General features: G+C 40.0%; 1 protein-coding gene across 1 annotated transcript in view; it reads right to left on the reverse strand.

Annotated features, from left to right (window-relative positions):
- Positions 1 to 382: 382 nt before the first annotated feature.
- Positions 383 to 18,311, reverse strand: part of ptprt (protein tyrosine phosphatase receptor type T) — a 236,773-nt gene continuing 218,844 nt past the window's right edge. Inside the window, exons 28-36 of the mRNA XM_026347177.1 lie at positions 17,795 to 17,949; positions 14,807 to 14,942; positions 12,888 to 13,037; positions 12,506 to 12,679; positions 12,184 to 12,315; positions 11,352 to 11,477; positions 9,237 to 9,400; positions 5,368 to 5,503; positions 383 to 3,402 (exon numbers count right to left, since the gene is read on the reverse strand). Of these exons, the coding sequence (XP_026202962.1) occupies positions 3,349 to 3,402; positions 5,368 to 5,503; positions 9,237 to 9,400; positions 11,352 to 11,477; positions 12,184 to 12,315; positions 12,506 to 12,679; positions 12,888 to 13,037; positions 14,807 to 14,942; positions 17,795 to 17,949 (1,227 nt within the window). The 3' untranslated portion in view covers positions 383 to 3,348. The remainder of the gene's footprint in view (positions 3,403 to 5,367; positions 5,504 to 9,236; positions 9,401 to 11,351; positions 11,478 to 12,183; positions 12,316 to 12,505; positions 12,680 to 12,887; positions 13,038 to 14,806; positions 14,943 to 17,794; positions 17,950 to 18,311) is intronic.

Consider the following 18,311-nt stretch of genomic DNA (forward strand, 5'->3'; position numbering starts at 1 on the left):
GCCTGTGTGGGTTTCTTCACAGTCCAAAGCCATGCAGTTAGGTTAACTGGTGACTCTAAATTACCCATAGGTGTGAATAGTTGTCTGTCTCTGTATGTCAGCCCTGTGATGGACTGGAAACCTGTCCAAGGTGTACCCTGCCTCTCACCCAGTGACAGCTGGAATTGACTCCAGCAGCCCGGAGACCCTTAATAGGATAATGGACGGATGGATGGATGTTAACAGCAGGGAGTCGAGTGGTGGAAAAACGCTATGTCACTGTGTCCCACTGGATCGTGGTGAAAACCTGACCGGCCATGACGCCAGCTGCAGATGAGGTCAGTACATCAAAATTAGAGGCTGCAAAGAGACAAATTAAGTCACATTCAACATTTTGGTCCCTTTTATTTCATGTTAACCACATTTCAAACAACTAAACAACCAAGGGTAATGGCATCACCAGATCTAAACAACACTTGACAAATAATCATTGGAATAATTATACAAAAAGAAAAAATGTACAAATTCAAGACAAAATGAAACAAAAAGAGAAAATCCAAATATAGTACACATGAACGGCCATGGATCAAGCCAATAAAGTAAAGACTTAGTGGAAATAAAACGATAAACACTTCTGGCATTCACATTGTCTTCATTACAACACTGTTTTCGTCTTGATAGGTCCGTTAATGAGCCTGACTGGACTCTAGCGAAAGAAAAAAACAAAACAAAACAAAAAGAGAAGCGCAGACAGAACAGTTTGCCACAAGTATGTCTGTTCTGACCACAAGCACAGAAACTGATGAGAAAACCAAGTAATCACGAAAGATCGGCCTTTATGTTTGGAAAAGGTGAAGTTTCACTCCAAACTGGGAGCTGTTTTCTCGAAATACCGACACCTGCTGGTTTGAATTAATGACTGATGACAAAGTTAATCATGTAATTGGTTAAAATTAGGATTTGGCTTACAAAATCGTTCTCTTCAGTGATTCTTCTAAAATAGATCTGTAGTGTTTGAAAATGAAGCCCTTAATCTGCCGCCCTGCTCTCGTACCGAATGGCCAAGAAATCTGTCACAGTTTGTTTGACTCAACACAGTTCAGAGGGTGCCTAAAGAAAACCAGGGAGCACATTCAGCATTAACTCAGTGCTTCTGTCTTCTTTTGAATTAGATCACAAATACAAACATCTGATCAAATGAGAAGATAGTTGGGAGCTTAGGTTGGCGTCACTTCCTGTATAATTCTCATTAATTCTCTAACACGTCCTTTGAGCTACAGGGAAATCTGAACTGTCAGCCACGTTGACCTTCTTTCACCCCGGGGTCGATCACCAACTAAAGTAATTTCCTCTTAAACTGGGGAGCGAACTTGTCAAATGAATTTCCACAACCTGCACACGTCAGTGGGCTCGGCAGAAAGCAAATTTGAAAACTTTGTTTGCAGAGGAAAAGTAAATGTGACCTGACCTGTCTCTTTGTCTTAGTCGTTGTCATTTTAGTGATGGATGGAAACACTCTATAAGCTCTAAAGCTCCTTTTTCACTATTTATCCAGAAGGTATTACATGTAGCGCTGCATGGCTTATAGATCTGACTGAAATCAAAGAACATGAACAAATATCTCTTTTTGATTTAGCCAGCTTATTTATAGTGGGGAAAAAAATGTGTGCACAGCTGTTTTCCTGTGTCTTGCTTTTCCCCGATGCTAATGCTGCTCAGCTAAGCTGATAATGTCATAACAACTGCCTCAGGTGAACCATAAAAAAATTGGGCAGTCGACAGTTCCAAAGTCTGTGTTTAAATAAAGCCCATCTGCTTTGGGATCCAAATTTGGTACTTTAAATAACAAGGTATAAACACATTCTGCTAAGTTGGATGGAAAAAAGTGGAAAATTTCCCAGCCCAGTTAAATCTCAATAATCCAAACGAACAAGTCACAGCTCTAACTTTGTAGAGATGCAAACCATTTTCAGCAAGGGAGCTTCTAAGTGCAGTTCATTAAGAGTATTTCCTGCAACCAGAGCATCACAAGTTTAAAGCAAACACTGTTCTTTCGTCAGGTTTTCTCCATTGTAAGTCACTCCACATGTGGGCATCAGGTAAATATGCAATGACATGTCCAAATAGAACGTTTGCTCCAAACTATGATCACTGGGTTGCTGAAAATGACACTGACACAGCTTTTAGGAGTGTTTTGAAATGAAAACTTGGATTTGTAATGTGTCTGGTGCATGATGTTTGTCTGTTTGTTGTTTGACTGTGGTTGTCTTTTCTTATTTACAGTAAGGGTGGATGCACACTATGAGATTTTGACAAATCCATTTTCTATGAAAACATAGATTTTCTTTTTTTATTTTATAAACCCAGTGGAAAAACAGCAGAGATGGCAATCGCACTCTGTCATGAAGGTAAAGTGTAATTAGTTTGTTTTCTTTGTTCTTCTTCATGTATTTGACTCCACATAGCTTCTGCTATGCTACATCTTCCATTTGCTGCTGTAAAAACAAATGTGTTTTTACAAACTTTGTTTTGACATCTTTGAATGCATTACAGAAACCATCCTGAGAAGGTTTGTAGCTAATTACTGTATTACAAGTATTAAGCAGAATGTCACACTGAGGCCTGAACCACAAGGAAATTTATCAGCTTGTGATTTCAAAGAAAACTACTAGAAATATTAAAATGTTTTTGATTTGATCCACATGAGCAAAACTCTGTCAATTACTTCTTATTACTTCTCAACACTTTATGTAGATAACTACCGAAGTTCAAAATGCTGTGTCACAGCTTTAACGTCACCTACAGTAAATGTAAAAAATCTTCCAGTGTGCATCCAGCCTTCAGAGGGAGACAACATTCAAGGTGTAGAATATATCTAAAAAGGAATTACTGTACAATAGTCACATCACAGCCCAGCAGAGAGGACAGAGAGAGAGAGGAGGAAAAAGTGGCGCTTTTTTATGTATGATTTAGTTTTTTCAACATATCATTTCTTCTTTTTTTCTTTGTACAAGCATGTAAAGTCCCCAGTCTAGCTGAAGTGAACGTACACACATGAAAATCACCAGTGTGTATTTCTGTCTGCTTTTTTTTCCTCTTCTGTACAAGTGGTGTGCGTGTGTTGTCACAGGCACCCTTATAGATACGCACACATTCAAATGCACAAGCATGCTCGCTCTTATTCACAGTCACATGCACACACTCTCAAACACACACCCCCCACCCACAGGCACACTGGCACACATGCTCACAGGTTGGGTTTGGGTCAACACGAAGCGGTGGTGCACTTTGTGTGTCCCAGTGTTGCGTTGAAAACGATAGGCAGCGTCAATGGTGAATCAGAAAAAGATCATTTCAGCCCGCAGCCAATCAGAAGGAGCTGAGCGCTTCCAGAGCCACTTCGTAGCAGAACTTGTACTGTTCCTGTGGAGGGACAAACATAACAGACAGCCATGTTAGCGTTTGTAAAAGTACTAGTTCATTCATTGTTAAATTTTTCATTGTCTTTTCCATATGGCTGTTCCCTTTCAGAGGTCACCACAGCAAATCATCTGCCTCCATTTAACCCTACCCTCTCACTACATCCATAAATCTCCTCTTTGATCTTCCTCTAGACCTCCTGCCACCAGTACACTTCCCCTCGACTCCTCAGCATCCTCTCACTCTCAAAGATCTTGTTAAACAAACGAGTCAGAAACAGGTATGTCACCAGGACCAACTGTCTTTCCACTCTTAATCCTTTTCATTGCCCTCCTCACTCTCACTAATCTTTGCTACTTCCTGATCCACAACAGTCACCTATTCATCTATTTCATTTCCCTATTTATCAACTCCTCCTTCCATCTTCCCACCACACTCCTGGCACCTGTCAATACATTTCCATCTCCATCTTTTATCACCCTCACCTGCTGCACATCCTTCTCCACCTCTACCTTCACCTAACGCTGCATCTCCTTTTATTTCTGTCTACCCTTAGTTCTCTCAGTGTCCCACTTCTTGTTAGCTAACCTCTTCCTCTGTGTACACACCTGAAGTTTCTCTTTCCACCACCTCGTCTCCGTGTCCACTTTCCTGACGACACACCAAGTACCCTCCTACCTGTCTCTCTGATCACATTAGCTGTAGTTGTGAAAACACCTCCTGACCTCCAGAGCCTGTCTCACCTTTTTTCAATTTCCTCCACTTCGTCCTGTCCTCTGCCTTAGTCCTCCTCATCTTCCTCACCACCATAGTCATTTTACACTCCACCATCCTGTGTTGTCTGGCTACACTCTCCCCTACCAATACTTTGCAGGCACTGATCTCGTCCACCTGGGTGCTTCTAATGTCACCTTATGTTCCTGTCTCTTCTGGAAGAAAGTATTCAGTACAACCATTTCCATCCTTTTTGTGAAGTCGACCACCTTCTGTGTTTCTGTCCTGAAGACCAAACCTGTCCATCACAATCTCATCACCTCTGTTCACCAACATGTTCATTGAAATCTGCACCAGTCACCACTCTCTCAACTCTGCTCTGCATCACATCATCTAACTCACTCCAGAATTTTTCCTTTTCTTCTGACTCACATCCTTCCTGTGGGGCATAACCAGTAACGGCAACTCCTTTAAAGTTATCACCCTATCTCATCCTCTTTTCACCAGAACATTCCTGATAAACTCCTCTTTCAGAATAACTCCTACTCCATTTTTCAATTTCTCTTTCCATCCATAACATGGTAAAACTACTTGAAGCCTGATCCTAAAGTTTAGCTTTGCTACCTTTTCACCTGGTCTCCTGTACACAAAGTATGTCTACCTTCCTTCCATGATTCTCTATATCATGTGAACCAAATGTGACTTGAGTGTGCCAGATGGCAATGCTAGCATATTAACCAACTTGCCATTAGGTGCATAGTCAACTAAGCAGCATGCTGTAACAATGTGCTGTTCTGTTTGACAGGCTGGAGCTACATACGTAAACAAACGTGCTGGCTGGACAAACAACAACAACAAAATGGCAGCTTAGACTAAGCAGACACAGTGAAGACATGAGGATGACCTAAGCTGTCAATTATGAACTATTTAGTTTGGTGATGGTAGGAATTAAAAGCAGCTTTCAAGTAGTCTGTAGTAGTTATAGTCTACTTGTATGATTATGTGAGCAGACATGGAGAGAACGATAACAGTCTGTTTCTGTGTCTAAAAATGTGTCTTACTTCATACAGCATATATTAATATGTATCTATTCATGGCAACTAACTTGTCAGAGAGAAGATTTATGCTGAGAGCACTGTGTTACAAGTAACTGTCACGAGTTCCTCCCTCATGCTGTCTGTGTTTTTATACGTTTTTCTGGCTTAATTACAATATGAACATGTAGAGTTTCTGGCTGTTTGTGTGTGTCCTCACCATCGTCTCCACCATATTAGTCTTGTTGTTCCTCAGTGTTTTGACGGTGTGGAAAACATCCACAATGTTCTGCTGCTGGATCATCTCATTGATGCTGCAGATGGCACAGAACGTTCCAGAACGCCCTCCGCCAGTACTGCAAAAGGATGAGGAAGAGAGAAATCATCATCATCATCATCATCACCTTGTAAATCTAGGTATGTAAGCCAAAATCATTGCATGGATAATAAAAGAAGGAAGAGAAGAAAGCAATAGCTGGAGAGCATGACAGATGAAAGGAAGACAGAACAAGAGATAGAAAGAATTAAGAAAGAAAAAGGGAGAATGCAAAAATTGACCTCTAGCCCTTCAGACCAGCTGCTTTGAAGCTCAAAGAGTCAGCAGGACTTGTTTTTCCCTTTTATCTCCCTGGGAGCCCTGTCTTTTTTTTAAAATGTGTTTATTATTTCTATTATGTCTCCTTCAGGCATTTCTCTTATTCTTCTCCACATTGTTAAGGTTGCTGAGCAGAGGTTGATTGTGTCAGCCTTTCCAAAAAAAACAACAAAAAAAAAAGCAACTCTCAAATCCTAAAACTTTTATTTGATTTTAATAAAATTTAATAGAACATGTTATGAGAAGCAAAGTTAGGTTTGCTGGCATTTAGGCCTTTGTGTAGGAGGAACAGTTTTCTGTTTAGAAAAGGCAACAGCATCAGATTCAAGGGTGACTGGAAAAGATTAGAATTGTAATCATTGTTTGATTCTACATGTGGTACACATTAGATAGGTTATAGACAGGTTAGAAGAGAATTGTTGATGTAGTATGTTGATTAATATAATTACCATCTCTGAATATCTTTCTACAAACCAAAGAAGGTGAATTCAATTTCAAAAACCTGGCGATGCGCATTCGACTTTGTCAAATTCCATCATTTTACTTGTTGAACAACACACACAGTACACCTCCTTTGTTAAAGCCATATTTGAGACATTACATTTTTTAATGGTACCCAAAAGTACAACAACAGAAGATTGAGAAAAACCTAACTGACATGAAGTGACAGTCTGAACATGCAGTACAAAGAAAGCTGTCACTACAAGGAGCGAATGTGCTCTACTAATGGAACGTAGGCATTCGAATGCATTTCTTCACCTTGGATTTTAGAAAGGTGCAGTGATGAAACATATCTGTGAGTTTACTGGCTACATGCCCCAATCAGCAGTCAGTGCTCTGTCAGTCAAAAGTCAGACCACCCGCCGTGAAAAGAGCTCCAGACTTTTCCCCCGTCTCACCTGGTTCCAGCTGAATTCCTTCAGTATTCAGACTGAATAAAACATTCAGGGACTGAGAGGTGGAGTGGCAGCCTTCACATAAATCACCCTGTGTCTACCTCCTCTGCATTAGCAATGTCAGAAACACTAAACTTTGCTCTCTAGTCTCAATAACCTAGTGCCAGATTATTATTTTTTTTAGATTTTATTACCTTTCTTACTTTTGATGAATTTCGTTTTTGTTGTATTTTAGTCCCAACTTATCTGGAAATTGGGTTTATAGATACAGGACATTATTCTTGTTATTAGCCTGTATCTAAAAGACATATCTCCAGAAGAGACAGACTGCTGGGGTATACCCACTGCTCATCACAGCTCTCTTAACAGATTCCTTCAATGAGATATACTAAAAATGAGACGTGCTTAGCATTAAAGTCCCATCAGATTCAGACCTGCAGGACAAGTGAAGAGCAGAAAAATAATCAATTTTCACCAGCTACAGATTGAACCATCATGTTTCTACTTATCTCTGGTATTATGGAGTCTGTGAAATCAATAGCTGGGCTGATTAGCCAGTGTAGCTGTCTTTAGCCAGAAGCAGAGAAAGCTTATATCCTTGTCACTCACATTTACTGGGTTGAATTGAGTTGTTAGGGTAGAGGCGATTGCATCAAGAGTGCCATAAAAATAATTTCACATCATTATTATTTTTATTTTAAAACAACGGATGTTAAGAACTCTCTTTACTCAGCAGCATTGATACTGGATCACTCTGCTGTTTTTACAGACAAACTCTTTAGGCCTTGAAACTGAAAACTTTACCATTAGTGACTCAGCAGTTGACAAAGTATTGACTGGCAAAATAAAACACCATTATGAACATGAAGTAACTTTGGTTTCTTCAAACTTTGCTAAAAATCAATAAAAATCCCATTTATAAGCTGTGATTTAGAATTAATTTCAGATTTATTTTGTTCTTTAAGCTTGTTTTAACAGCTACAGTCTGTATTTTTGACTCTCTCTCTTTCTCATAGGTGTAGTGATAGAAAATTCTGACAAGCAAACAGAAGCTCACAGCAGCTAGAAGAAACAAATCAATGCCAATTTTGATTGGCCCAATGATCTGTGACAGAGGAAGCTGATTGGATGAGCACCAGTGATGTGCTTGAGGCAATGTTTGGAGTGTGTGTTATTGTTAGTGAAGTTGCCTCTAATCTCTCATATATAGATTTTACAGCCTCTGTTTCCCTCCCTCATTATCAGCTCCATTTGATCTGATCAGATAGGAACTGAGCAGTGTTTGTGCACAAACACACAGCCATATGTACCCATACATGTATCTAACTTGTTTAAATTCATGAAACAATCTTTGCACAATTTGTGTTCTAGGCTCTGATAAACACATTTTGGCTTAGACATTGATATAAATTAGTGCAATCTTTACAGTGTTAATAAATCTAGTTCCTTCCTAATGAAGCTGCTCAAAGTCTTCTCCAACACATCTCAAAGATTCTTAGTGTTAAGCTCTGGACTCTGTGGTGGCCAATTCATGGGTGAAAATGATGTGTCATCCTCCCTGAACCACTCTTTCACAATTTGAGCCCGATGAATCCTGGTATTGTCATCTTACATTAACACTTGTCGTTTGGCAGACGCTTTTATCCAAAGTGACTTACAGTGAGGTACAAGGTACAAAGGCAGGCAGGGTAAGCGTTAGGAGGTCTTGCCTAGGGACTCCTACTGGATCTTACCACTACACTATCCAGCTGCCTAGAATATGTGCGTGTCATCAGGGAAGAAAAAGCCCACTGGTCATTCAGTATATTCAGGTAGTCAGCTGACCTCATTCTTTGGACAAATAACATTGCTGAGCCTAGACCTGATCAAATGCAGCAACCCCAGATCATAGCACTGCCCCCACAGGTTGTACAGTAGACACTAGACATGATGGGTGCATCACTTCACCCTCCTCTCTTCTTATCCTGATGCTCCATCACTCTGGAACAGGGTAAATCTAGGAGTCATCAGACCACATGACCTTCTTCCATGGGACACTTCTTAACCCAGTTTTTGTAGTTTCATCATCTCCTTAGATGTTTTCTTTGATTCATGTCAGTAATTTGACCCTTCTGAAACAGATTAACATATTTTCCACGACCACAGGATGTGTCTTCGGACATGGTTGTTTAAGAAATGAATGAACCAGTGGGAGGCTCTTACCTATTTGCTTAGTTAAATCCAGGTGGTGACTTGTTTTTGGACGGGCAGTGTATCATCTTCACTGTGTGTATGTGGTTCTATGAGTGAACACCTGTGTGTGTGAACATTTGTTTTGTCTTAGGTGGGTGTGAATGTTCTTTTAGAGAACGTGTACTTTATCATTGTTAAGTATAGTACATCTCAACATCTTTCCCCTCTCTGTGGCTCTCTCTCTGTCACACACACACTGAGTGCACATTTGTCTTTTCACAATTTTGTGTTGATTTATCATCCCAGTAAGCAGCATTTGTTCTTGTCCTCCTTTCACTTGCTTCCTACTATTCTATCACGTTCTCCGGTGTGTGTATATATATATATATATATATATATATATGTGTGTGTGTGTGTTGAACTTACAGGCAGTGTACCACAGTCCTCCCATCTCCTCCGTCATACTGCTCCTGCCACTTAGCCAGCCTCCTGACCAGTTGAAGGATAGAGCGCTTGGAGAGAGGCGTGTCCCTGTAGGCCGGCCAGCCGATAAACTGGAAGTGCTGCACCAGGCGGTAACCGTCCTGTGGCTGAAGAAAAGGGGTATGAAAATAATAAGTTCTCAGTGGTAGTCTCATTTGGTAATGATATAATGAAATGATACATAAAACATTTTTTTCATGAGTTAACAGGCCATTGTGCTCCAATCAGTTCTTGTTTCTGAACAAAATGCCTTTTGAAAAGAAATAGGATTGGACTTAACAAAGATGACATTTTATAATGTTTAATTCAATTTCATGGCAGACATGATGTTTTGAGTCGTCTGGCTCGAGGCAGTTGGCATCCACCACCTAAAATACCAAAACCTGCTGTCAGACTGATTTACTGCTGGGTTTGCCACACATGCAAATGCACAGTGACATTTTCAAACACAACCACACAGATGCAGCAGTGTCTGTTTTTTTTTTTTTCTCCACTGTCTTCTCTCCCCTTCCAGTTTACCTGCCTTCCCATTTCTCTTCCATTTCCCTTCCTTCCCTCATTCACTGCATTGACTCAGTTTTACCTCTCCTCACTTCCTCCATCACCTCTTCCTGTTTCACAATATTTTCTGAGCCCCACTTTTTCCCTTCAGCCAATTTCTTTCTCTAAGTCATGTATTCTACTTTTCTCTTCCCTCTATTTTTATTTTTTGCTTCTCTCTCCTTACTTTTTCACTATCCCTTTCTTCATTTGATGGCTTAGTGGTTGGTGGTACAGACTCAGCAAGGTTGAAGCTGCTTTCACAGTGTGAGATGTACTGTTGTGGTGATGATATGAGCCATTTCACGCTAGACTGGTGGTGTGTTTGAGAGGGAGAGTGAGAGAACTACATTGTAGTGTAGGGTAGTAGGGAGTTCACTGAGTGCTATAGGAGCATGCAGATGATATGGTGCTACTGGAGTTGTACCGTCATGGATGGGTGACAAAATGAGATGAGAAGGGAGTCACAAGACAAGGCAAAGGGGTAGAAATAAAATGGGGAAGAAGAGATGAAAGGAAGTGCAGGGAGAGGAGAGGTCAACAAAAGAACAGAGGTGGGAAAAGACAAGGAACAAGTAGATGAGTGGACAGAAATCTTCTAAATATGTTTTTATTGCATCGCCTGCTACCACACTGCTGTTTTATCTAAGGAATTCTCACAAAGCCAGGAGTCAGTTAACCTGGCTTCCACAGTGTGTTAGTTTGCTACAGCATCATCTTACCAGCTGCTCAGGGGAAAGTAAAGGTCACATGAAAAGAAAAATACCTTTGCTGTGTTTTTACATCATGTTCCCAGTATATTGCCTCATGTCAAATAAAGGTTAAATGCATTTTTGAGTATTTTTGTCTGAAAAGCAAAATGTCTTGTATTTCTGTAAATAATCCAAGTGATCCTTCTCCTTGTAAAACATCAAATCAAGGTCAACAAAGTACACTTACAGTAGTACTGAAACACTGCCCCTTGATAAGACTGAAATTGTAAGATGGTATCACACTGACATGGTGAACAACTTATATTTGGAGATCAAGAAAACTGATAAACGTATATTGTATTTCTGTCCACAAGTTGATTAACTTTTAGGTTTTACTTTTTAAAATTGAGTGTGGAAGAACCTGATGGTCTCTACAGGCTGGTGGTTCAGTAATTTGACAGTGTAACGAGGAATAATGGAAAACAGTGTAGACAAGAGGATAAAGAGAGTTTCAGGACCACCACTAAAGACTGTGGATGGACTTGGTTGTTTCTTCTAAATGCATATTTACTGCAATGTCTCGAATCAATTGATCAATTTCTCTTAGATTGATGGTCACTGACATGGAAATGTGAACTCTGTGGGAGCTGCTTTACATTTTGAAGGCTGTCTTCACTACTACTGTTTAACAGAATTTCATAGCAGAAGGAAAATAGTATTTGCAAAACATCTTGAATTTGAGCAATACTGCATGTCCACTGCTTTCATTTACTAAAATTTCAATGTAGTTTTATTTAAAACAGTGAAAATGTGTGAATGTAAATACCCTGGCCATGTTGCAGATCCTGAAGATTCGGTTGATGATGTCCTCATCGATGTCTGCCGATATGAACTCCACTTGAATGGGACCATAGCAACACGAACTTTTCTCTGGCCAGTACTGCATACACAACTGTAAATAAGACATAAGACAAAGTGAGAATAAATAAGGTTTACCCGGTGCTGTAGATTTAAATGGATTTCCTTTCAAATAGCAAGACATCCTCTGCAATAACCAGTTTCAGTTTTTCTTATGTATGTATGAATTTTCCTCACTTATTATTAGACTATTTCCTTCAGGACAGGTGTGAATAAAATTTTCAAGTTTTTATACTTTAACTCTAATGTGTGGTGAGGGATGTATTACAATAATGCTGACTTAATAAAAATCAATGATAACCAAGAGTGGCAGCCGCCGACACAATCTGTGGAACCACCTCTGACGATTGCAATCTGCAATCCCCTTAAACAGCTTTTGGACAGTGTTAGTTTTCAGATCTGGTTTTGACCGGAGTGTATGCTAATCGTTAATTTAGCAGTTGAGATAGGTAAGATAGGTTTTAGAACTACTGAAGAAATAGCTTCATGAATTACAAATTGTATTTTTAATAACTGGTGGAGTTGGTCAGCGATATGATTTACAAAAATGTAACTGAAACCCTCTAAGACTGTCAATACCCTTTCATATTCACAATATCGCTGGGTGTATTGACTAGGCCCTGTGATGTTACAGCTGATGTGCCAGCCTCTGGCTGTCTGTTGTCTCGTCTTTTTCTAAAAAACTTACTTACACAAAAGCTGGGAAAACGTGTATTTGTGAGTGCTTTGTGTTTTTGTACCTGTGCTGCGTCCATCTCATTGAGCATTACAATGGAGGAGCAGTTGTAGTCAAACACCAGCCTCCAGAAGTCGCCCATGGTGTTTGGCAAAGGATGCTGGGTAACGATGAAGGCTGCTGGCTGTTTGTGGCTCTGGAGTGTTGAGATGGACCAGAAATAAATAACAGCAAACACAGGAGACACAAAACAAGTAAACAGAAAAGGCTAATAGATCAAGCGCTGGAATAAAAAAAACAAAAAAAAACATAGCTCTTAAGACTAGACACTGACAAAATAAACAAACAACACACAAATACATTCACATAACTAAATGTGCTCTTACATCCATCAGTGCAGCGTTAATGTAATTGGAGCTCTCGCCGTCCACAGATATGAGGAAAGGCAGGCATCGGTCTGCTGATAAAACGTCCATACTACGATTCTTGTCATGATTCCTGGGTAGCAAACCCACACTGCAGTCCTCTGGACGAACTCTGGGGGTCACTATGTTCAGAGTCTGATAGGAAATAAAAACATTGTTAATCCTACCTACTTTAACTATACTGTGTAAACAAAATAACTTACTTTGGACCACAGAACAATCATGTGGAGACTAACTTAACCACTTATTTAGTATCTGTCTTATTTCCTAGTTCTTAATTGATCTTCTTTTCCAATCCACTGAAATGAAAACAACAATGATTTGTGTTAGTGTGTCTGCCCACCTGGAACTCATCTTTAATCTGGCTGGAGTTGGTCTGTGGGTCCAGTCTGCTGATGTTGTAATAAATGGCTCTGAACTCACACACGGGTATGGCTGTGTTCCCACATAGACATGCCTCCAAGATGGCATCATGAACAAACACATACTGCTCCTGCAACATGAGAAAAAGCTGACAATCAAAGAAATGCTGCAGTCGAGATTTCTTCTGAGACAAAAAAAAAACTGATTTCTGGCCTTTTTGAGTTCACTGAGGTTTAGTCTTGGACATACATGTGGCCCTACGAGTGTAGTGTTGCTGTGTGGCTATAAGATTGGAACAGGGGATGCCACTGTGCTAAAATTTATCTCCTGCCTGTACAAGTCTCTAACAAACTCAAAAATCCCACTGTGAATATAGTTGTCATTTGCTTTGTGTGTAAATCTATTATTTGTGTGTTTGTGCTGTCTCAGTAGCCTGACAGTGAATTAAAAGGCATTAGTGCTTTGCCCTGCAGTTTCTGTGCTCTGGATCAAGTGTGCTCTTTGTGCTCCAACCAACTAGCTCACTAGAAAAAGCATCAGCCACCATGAGCTACAGCCGCCACCGTGCATGTTAATTTACCTCTCTCATGCTGTTGTTCTTTACCGTTTTATGTCTCCAATTTCTTTCACTTGTTTTATGTCACACTTGTGTTTGTCTTCTCTCACTTTTTCAATTTGGTTTTCACTTTATCTTTCCCTCTCATTTTCTCTCTTTCTCTGTGTCTGTTGAATGTTAATTGTTGCCCTTGGAGCAGAGAGGAGAGTTTTAAAAGCATCACTGAAATGACCCCTCCTGGACATTACCTATTCTAATGCCACACATATACAAAGCCACACAAACGGACGATTGTTAATTAAAACACATGCCTCTTTTCCCTGTGCCTTTTTGAAAAGTTGAATTGTGTTGTGTTGTGTGGAGCAAGATTATAATAGCATCAAGAGACTTCGACACTGACACAAATTACCCCCCACATGTATTCAAAAGACAGGGCAGGATGCATTTAGCTTGGTTTCACACATGAGTGTGCAGACATACACACAACTAGCTTTCATACTACTGCTGTCATATGATGCCTTAGGTAACTTCCCTAAACTTCTAAAACCCATTCAAGTCAATGTCAGACTCCGAGCTTGTGCTGTCAGTCTGAAAATGAGGCTGTTTCCCCTTATTGTGGGTAAAGTTGACTTTTTGGATATGGAAGGTTTTCATCAGTAGTACAAATGGGATGCAGAGGCGGGATAGATTAGGTTGGCTTAAGGTGGCTTAGAGAAGAAATGAACAGGCCTGCTCCTGTTCCAGAATGAAACACACGACATTTGAAGACACAGACTCTTTTAAAATGATTGATGGTGCACATTTAGAACAAATTCTAGCACTGTGTAAAGGAACGTGAGAAACCCAAATCTGTTTCCTAAAAGAACTCTGTGTTCTGGGGATATTGAACAAAAAACATAAAAAACAGCAACAGTATAAGTGCTAGTTAGCTTGGTTAGGATATTGAATCTATTGAGCTGACTCTGGACAGCTCTATATCACTTGCTGGAGAACCTGCAATGTAGAGAATTACTCCAATTGCTGGTACAGTACTTTACAGTTGCAACTAATTATAAAAGTGATGTGAAGACAAACCTAACTGTGTTTGTTTCTCAATCTTATAGTACATTTCCTATTAGAGCCATAGAGCACACCATACTTGTACCAGAGGTTTCTATGATTCCAGTTATGTTTGATATTGATAGCCTCATAGACATATGACTGATACAAGATAGCGAGAAGTACCAAGACACTGCTCACAGTTCTCATATGCCAACTATAGATAGACAGCAGTAAAAGCCTATGTGTAAGAATGTGTGTCAATTTACCTGTAAAGTAGACATGTTGCATGTTTTTACACTCACCTCTGTCTGGACCATGTTGACTCGCTGGGATCTGAGTTCTCGGATGCAGTTGAAAATGTCCACCACGCCTTCATTCTCTGCCATGTCCAACATGATGTCTACTGCTATAAAACAGCCTGTCCTCCCTGCACCAGCACTGCAGAGACAAGAAACAACCACCAGTGTTCCCAACGGAATTAATGTCACTGCAAAATTACCAATTTTAGAATCCTTTGTTAAACCAATGCCTCTGTTTTATTTCTTATCGATTTGCTTTCTGACAATAAACCAACCTGCAACATAACAGATTTAACTCAATCTCCTATTGTCTCCTGCTTTACCACGACAAGCAGATAAACAACCAATGCATTACTTATAAATATATACTGAAATATAATTGTTTTTTAGTTATGATCAGTGGTTTTGAAACAGCCTGTAGTGCCACTAGCAGTATGAAGAAAATTATTTTGTAGATCAAAGCTTGGTTATTTATGTCTAAGACATTTATTTGGGGTGTAACAACATTACACAGTGATTATTCATCAAAAGATGTCTTTGTTAGATAAATGGAAACATGACTTCAAGGTCTGAACAAGCAAACATTGGACTAAATGATCCCTAAATACACACTGAGTGTAATACGGAGGTGTGGCCTCTTTCTCTCTCTGCCTCTCTTTATGTCCATCACACACACAAACCCATAGAGACTTTAATACCCTATGTCAGGTGTTAAGGCAACACATCCTGAACGGTAATGTCTGCAAGGTAGAGACGGATGCAGGGACAGACTAACAGATGGATGAATGGATTGCATGAGCAATAGAGTGAACAAGGGGGAGAGAAGGTGTGAAGAGGTTAGTGATTGGGAGCAATAGAAGTGGTCGTCACAGGGGAGTGATCAAGGGAGGAGAGGAGGCATGAATGGAAGGATGGAGATGGAAGTGAGAAGATGCGGTGCTGAGGGATAGGGATGGGAGAAACCCGTCTTCTTTGAAATCCCACTGACAGTTCCCAGAGAGAGAGAGAGAGAGAGAGAGAGAGAACAGAAAAAAGGAGAGAACGAGGAAAGATAGAAAGAGACAGAAAAGGAGGGAGCGCCTTGGCAGATTACCTGTCAACCTCTGTGATTAATGTTGAGACTAGAATACTGCTGGGCCTCTGTGTGTGCATGTGTGTATGTGTGTATTTGAACGCCTCGTGACATGGGCCAATAGTGTCAGAGTGTCCCCGGAAATTAGAAGTGACTGCCATAACTTCCTGCCTGTCGGTCCACATACTTTTACTACTGCTGTGTGTTTACATACTGCTCTGCTAGATTGTCCATCCACAGTTTTCAAAGCTCCTGTTTTGTCTAATTGCCCGACTGTTTATGTTTGATTTTTAATAAGTTGATGTGTGTAACCGCATTCTTTGATTCCTTTGCTTTTGAAGGTGTAAACACTGAACTATAACCACACTTTATTAATAATCTTTCGGCCAGGGGTAAAAACTTTCCACAAGGAATTGTTTGCCGTCTATATACAGCTACCCTAACAGTCCATTTTAGCACGGACTAATAATGAGAGAACAAGAAAAGACACTTTAGTAATATATCACAATGAACAACTTGTCATATTTATTAAGTAGAGCCGAAGGACAGTTAAAGCTAACAGAGGTGGGAACAAAGATGATTTGTAATTGTGTTGGTGAAAGTTTGTGTTACAGTTGTTGAGTTGGTTCCTAAAGAGTCAACCATGCGTCCTAGAAAGTTTATAAAGCACTAAAGTGTTTTGTAACACACATTTTGCTGCTCTGATTACATTTAGTCACATTGTTTTGTGAACATTTTAGATATAAACAATTAGAAACTTGGCAAACACCTCTGCCTCATTACTTTGGTAAAAATAAAATGGGCTGGATTACATTTCAGACATAACATATTGCTTTTCCAAATTGCATTTATATAAACATAATTTCTAAAAGACAGGTTTGGAATAGCAATGTAGGACACACCTGAATTTAGTAAGCTGATAACTAAACATTACTGAAGAAGAAAACAATGTAGACAAAACGCTTGCATTAGGGATGGTGTGTTTCTGTGTAAAGGACTAACCTTCCAAAGCTATAGGTTGTAACAAGATGGACCACCAAATGGAGTACATTTATTTTAAATTGAAAGCCAATATGATAAATGCTCTCCAAACCTTTTTTTATAGCTTGCCAGAGCGGTGACCTTTTAAATCTTGTGCCTGCTGACACCCTGTCCCCACAGCTGAACTGATACATCCCATAAAGAACAGAACACAGAGGTTAAATATACTACCATCATGGGGATCTTAAAACTGTCATTATTTATTGTATTCCTCTATTTCTGATAGATGATGGTGGTGGTGGTGGTGGTGGAATAAAAACAGGATGGAAGGCAATTTCTTTCTTTCTTTCTTTTTTTGCTGACTTTTTTAAGGTTAACACCATCAATCTAATTCATGGACAAGGGAGATTGGTGTGTTTGGACACATTGGTACTGATAACCTGTGCTACTGTCTTAAAAAAAGAAACAGAAAAGGAATGAGAAAAGCAACACAGGAGAATAGCCAAGCACAGGCGGTGACACCAGATTACTAAAATGCATGTGAACGGGCCTATGACTAAGAAACAAGGGTGGCCATGGTTTGAAGGATAATTGAGGTTAGGGAATAATTTGGACCATGGTGTAATGATAACACTGGTAAACAGTGGTTTCTCATGTCTAAATTTCATTGTTGACCCACTCATTCACCTTGACCTTTTGTCACACTAACAACAGTCATCCTACTTCTGCCACTGTACATGGAAAAACAAAAGACACAATTCACACTGCTACTAGAGCTTCTTGTCACATATTTAAACACAGGTTTAATTACAGTAGATTTTAGGAAATGACATGTATGTATATATCTTTCTTGTGAATACAGTGTTGATTGAGCACACACACGCACACACCATAAAAACCTTAACTGTCCTTCATGCTTGTGTCTGTGTTCTTTTTACCTGCAGTGCACCACTATGGGACCAGCATCTGGTGGATTGAGGAACTTGACCTGTCGAATGAAGCCCAGCAGACCGGTGGCGTAGCAGGGAACGCCGTGGTCAGGCCAGCTGGTGAAATGAAACTGGCGGAGTTCACGGATCTCATGATGACCCTTCTGCAAAGCACACACAGCAAGACATGTTTCATCAACAAAGGAGAATATTTTACATTTTCAGGAGAAGATTCTGTCTCTTCATGAAATGTAGCAGCCATTTGCTCTCTTGATGATGACAAATGCGTTGATCTCACAAATCTTATCATGGCCCGTTTGGGGAAGACTGACAAGACGAGATATCTTGGTTCAGCAGCCCAATTTACAGCAGGGATTTCAGGAATCTAGGGGCCACAATGCCTCGTTGGCTTCAGATGGAAAATAAATTGATCGTGTGGGTGTCAAGATGGCACTTTGGTCCACTTCAGGGAATGAGAGACAGGAAGACTTATTGTGGCTCATTTGCCTAATTTACTAGGGAGATT

This window comes from Anabas testudineus, chromosome 5 (assembly GCF_900324465.2).
Source record: "Anabas testudineus chromosome 5, fAnaTes1.2, whole genome shotgun sequence".
NCBI lineage: Eukaryota > Metazoa > Chordata > Actinopteri > Anabantiformes > Anabantidae > Anabas > Anabas testudineus.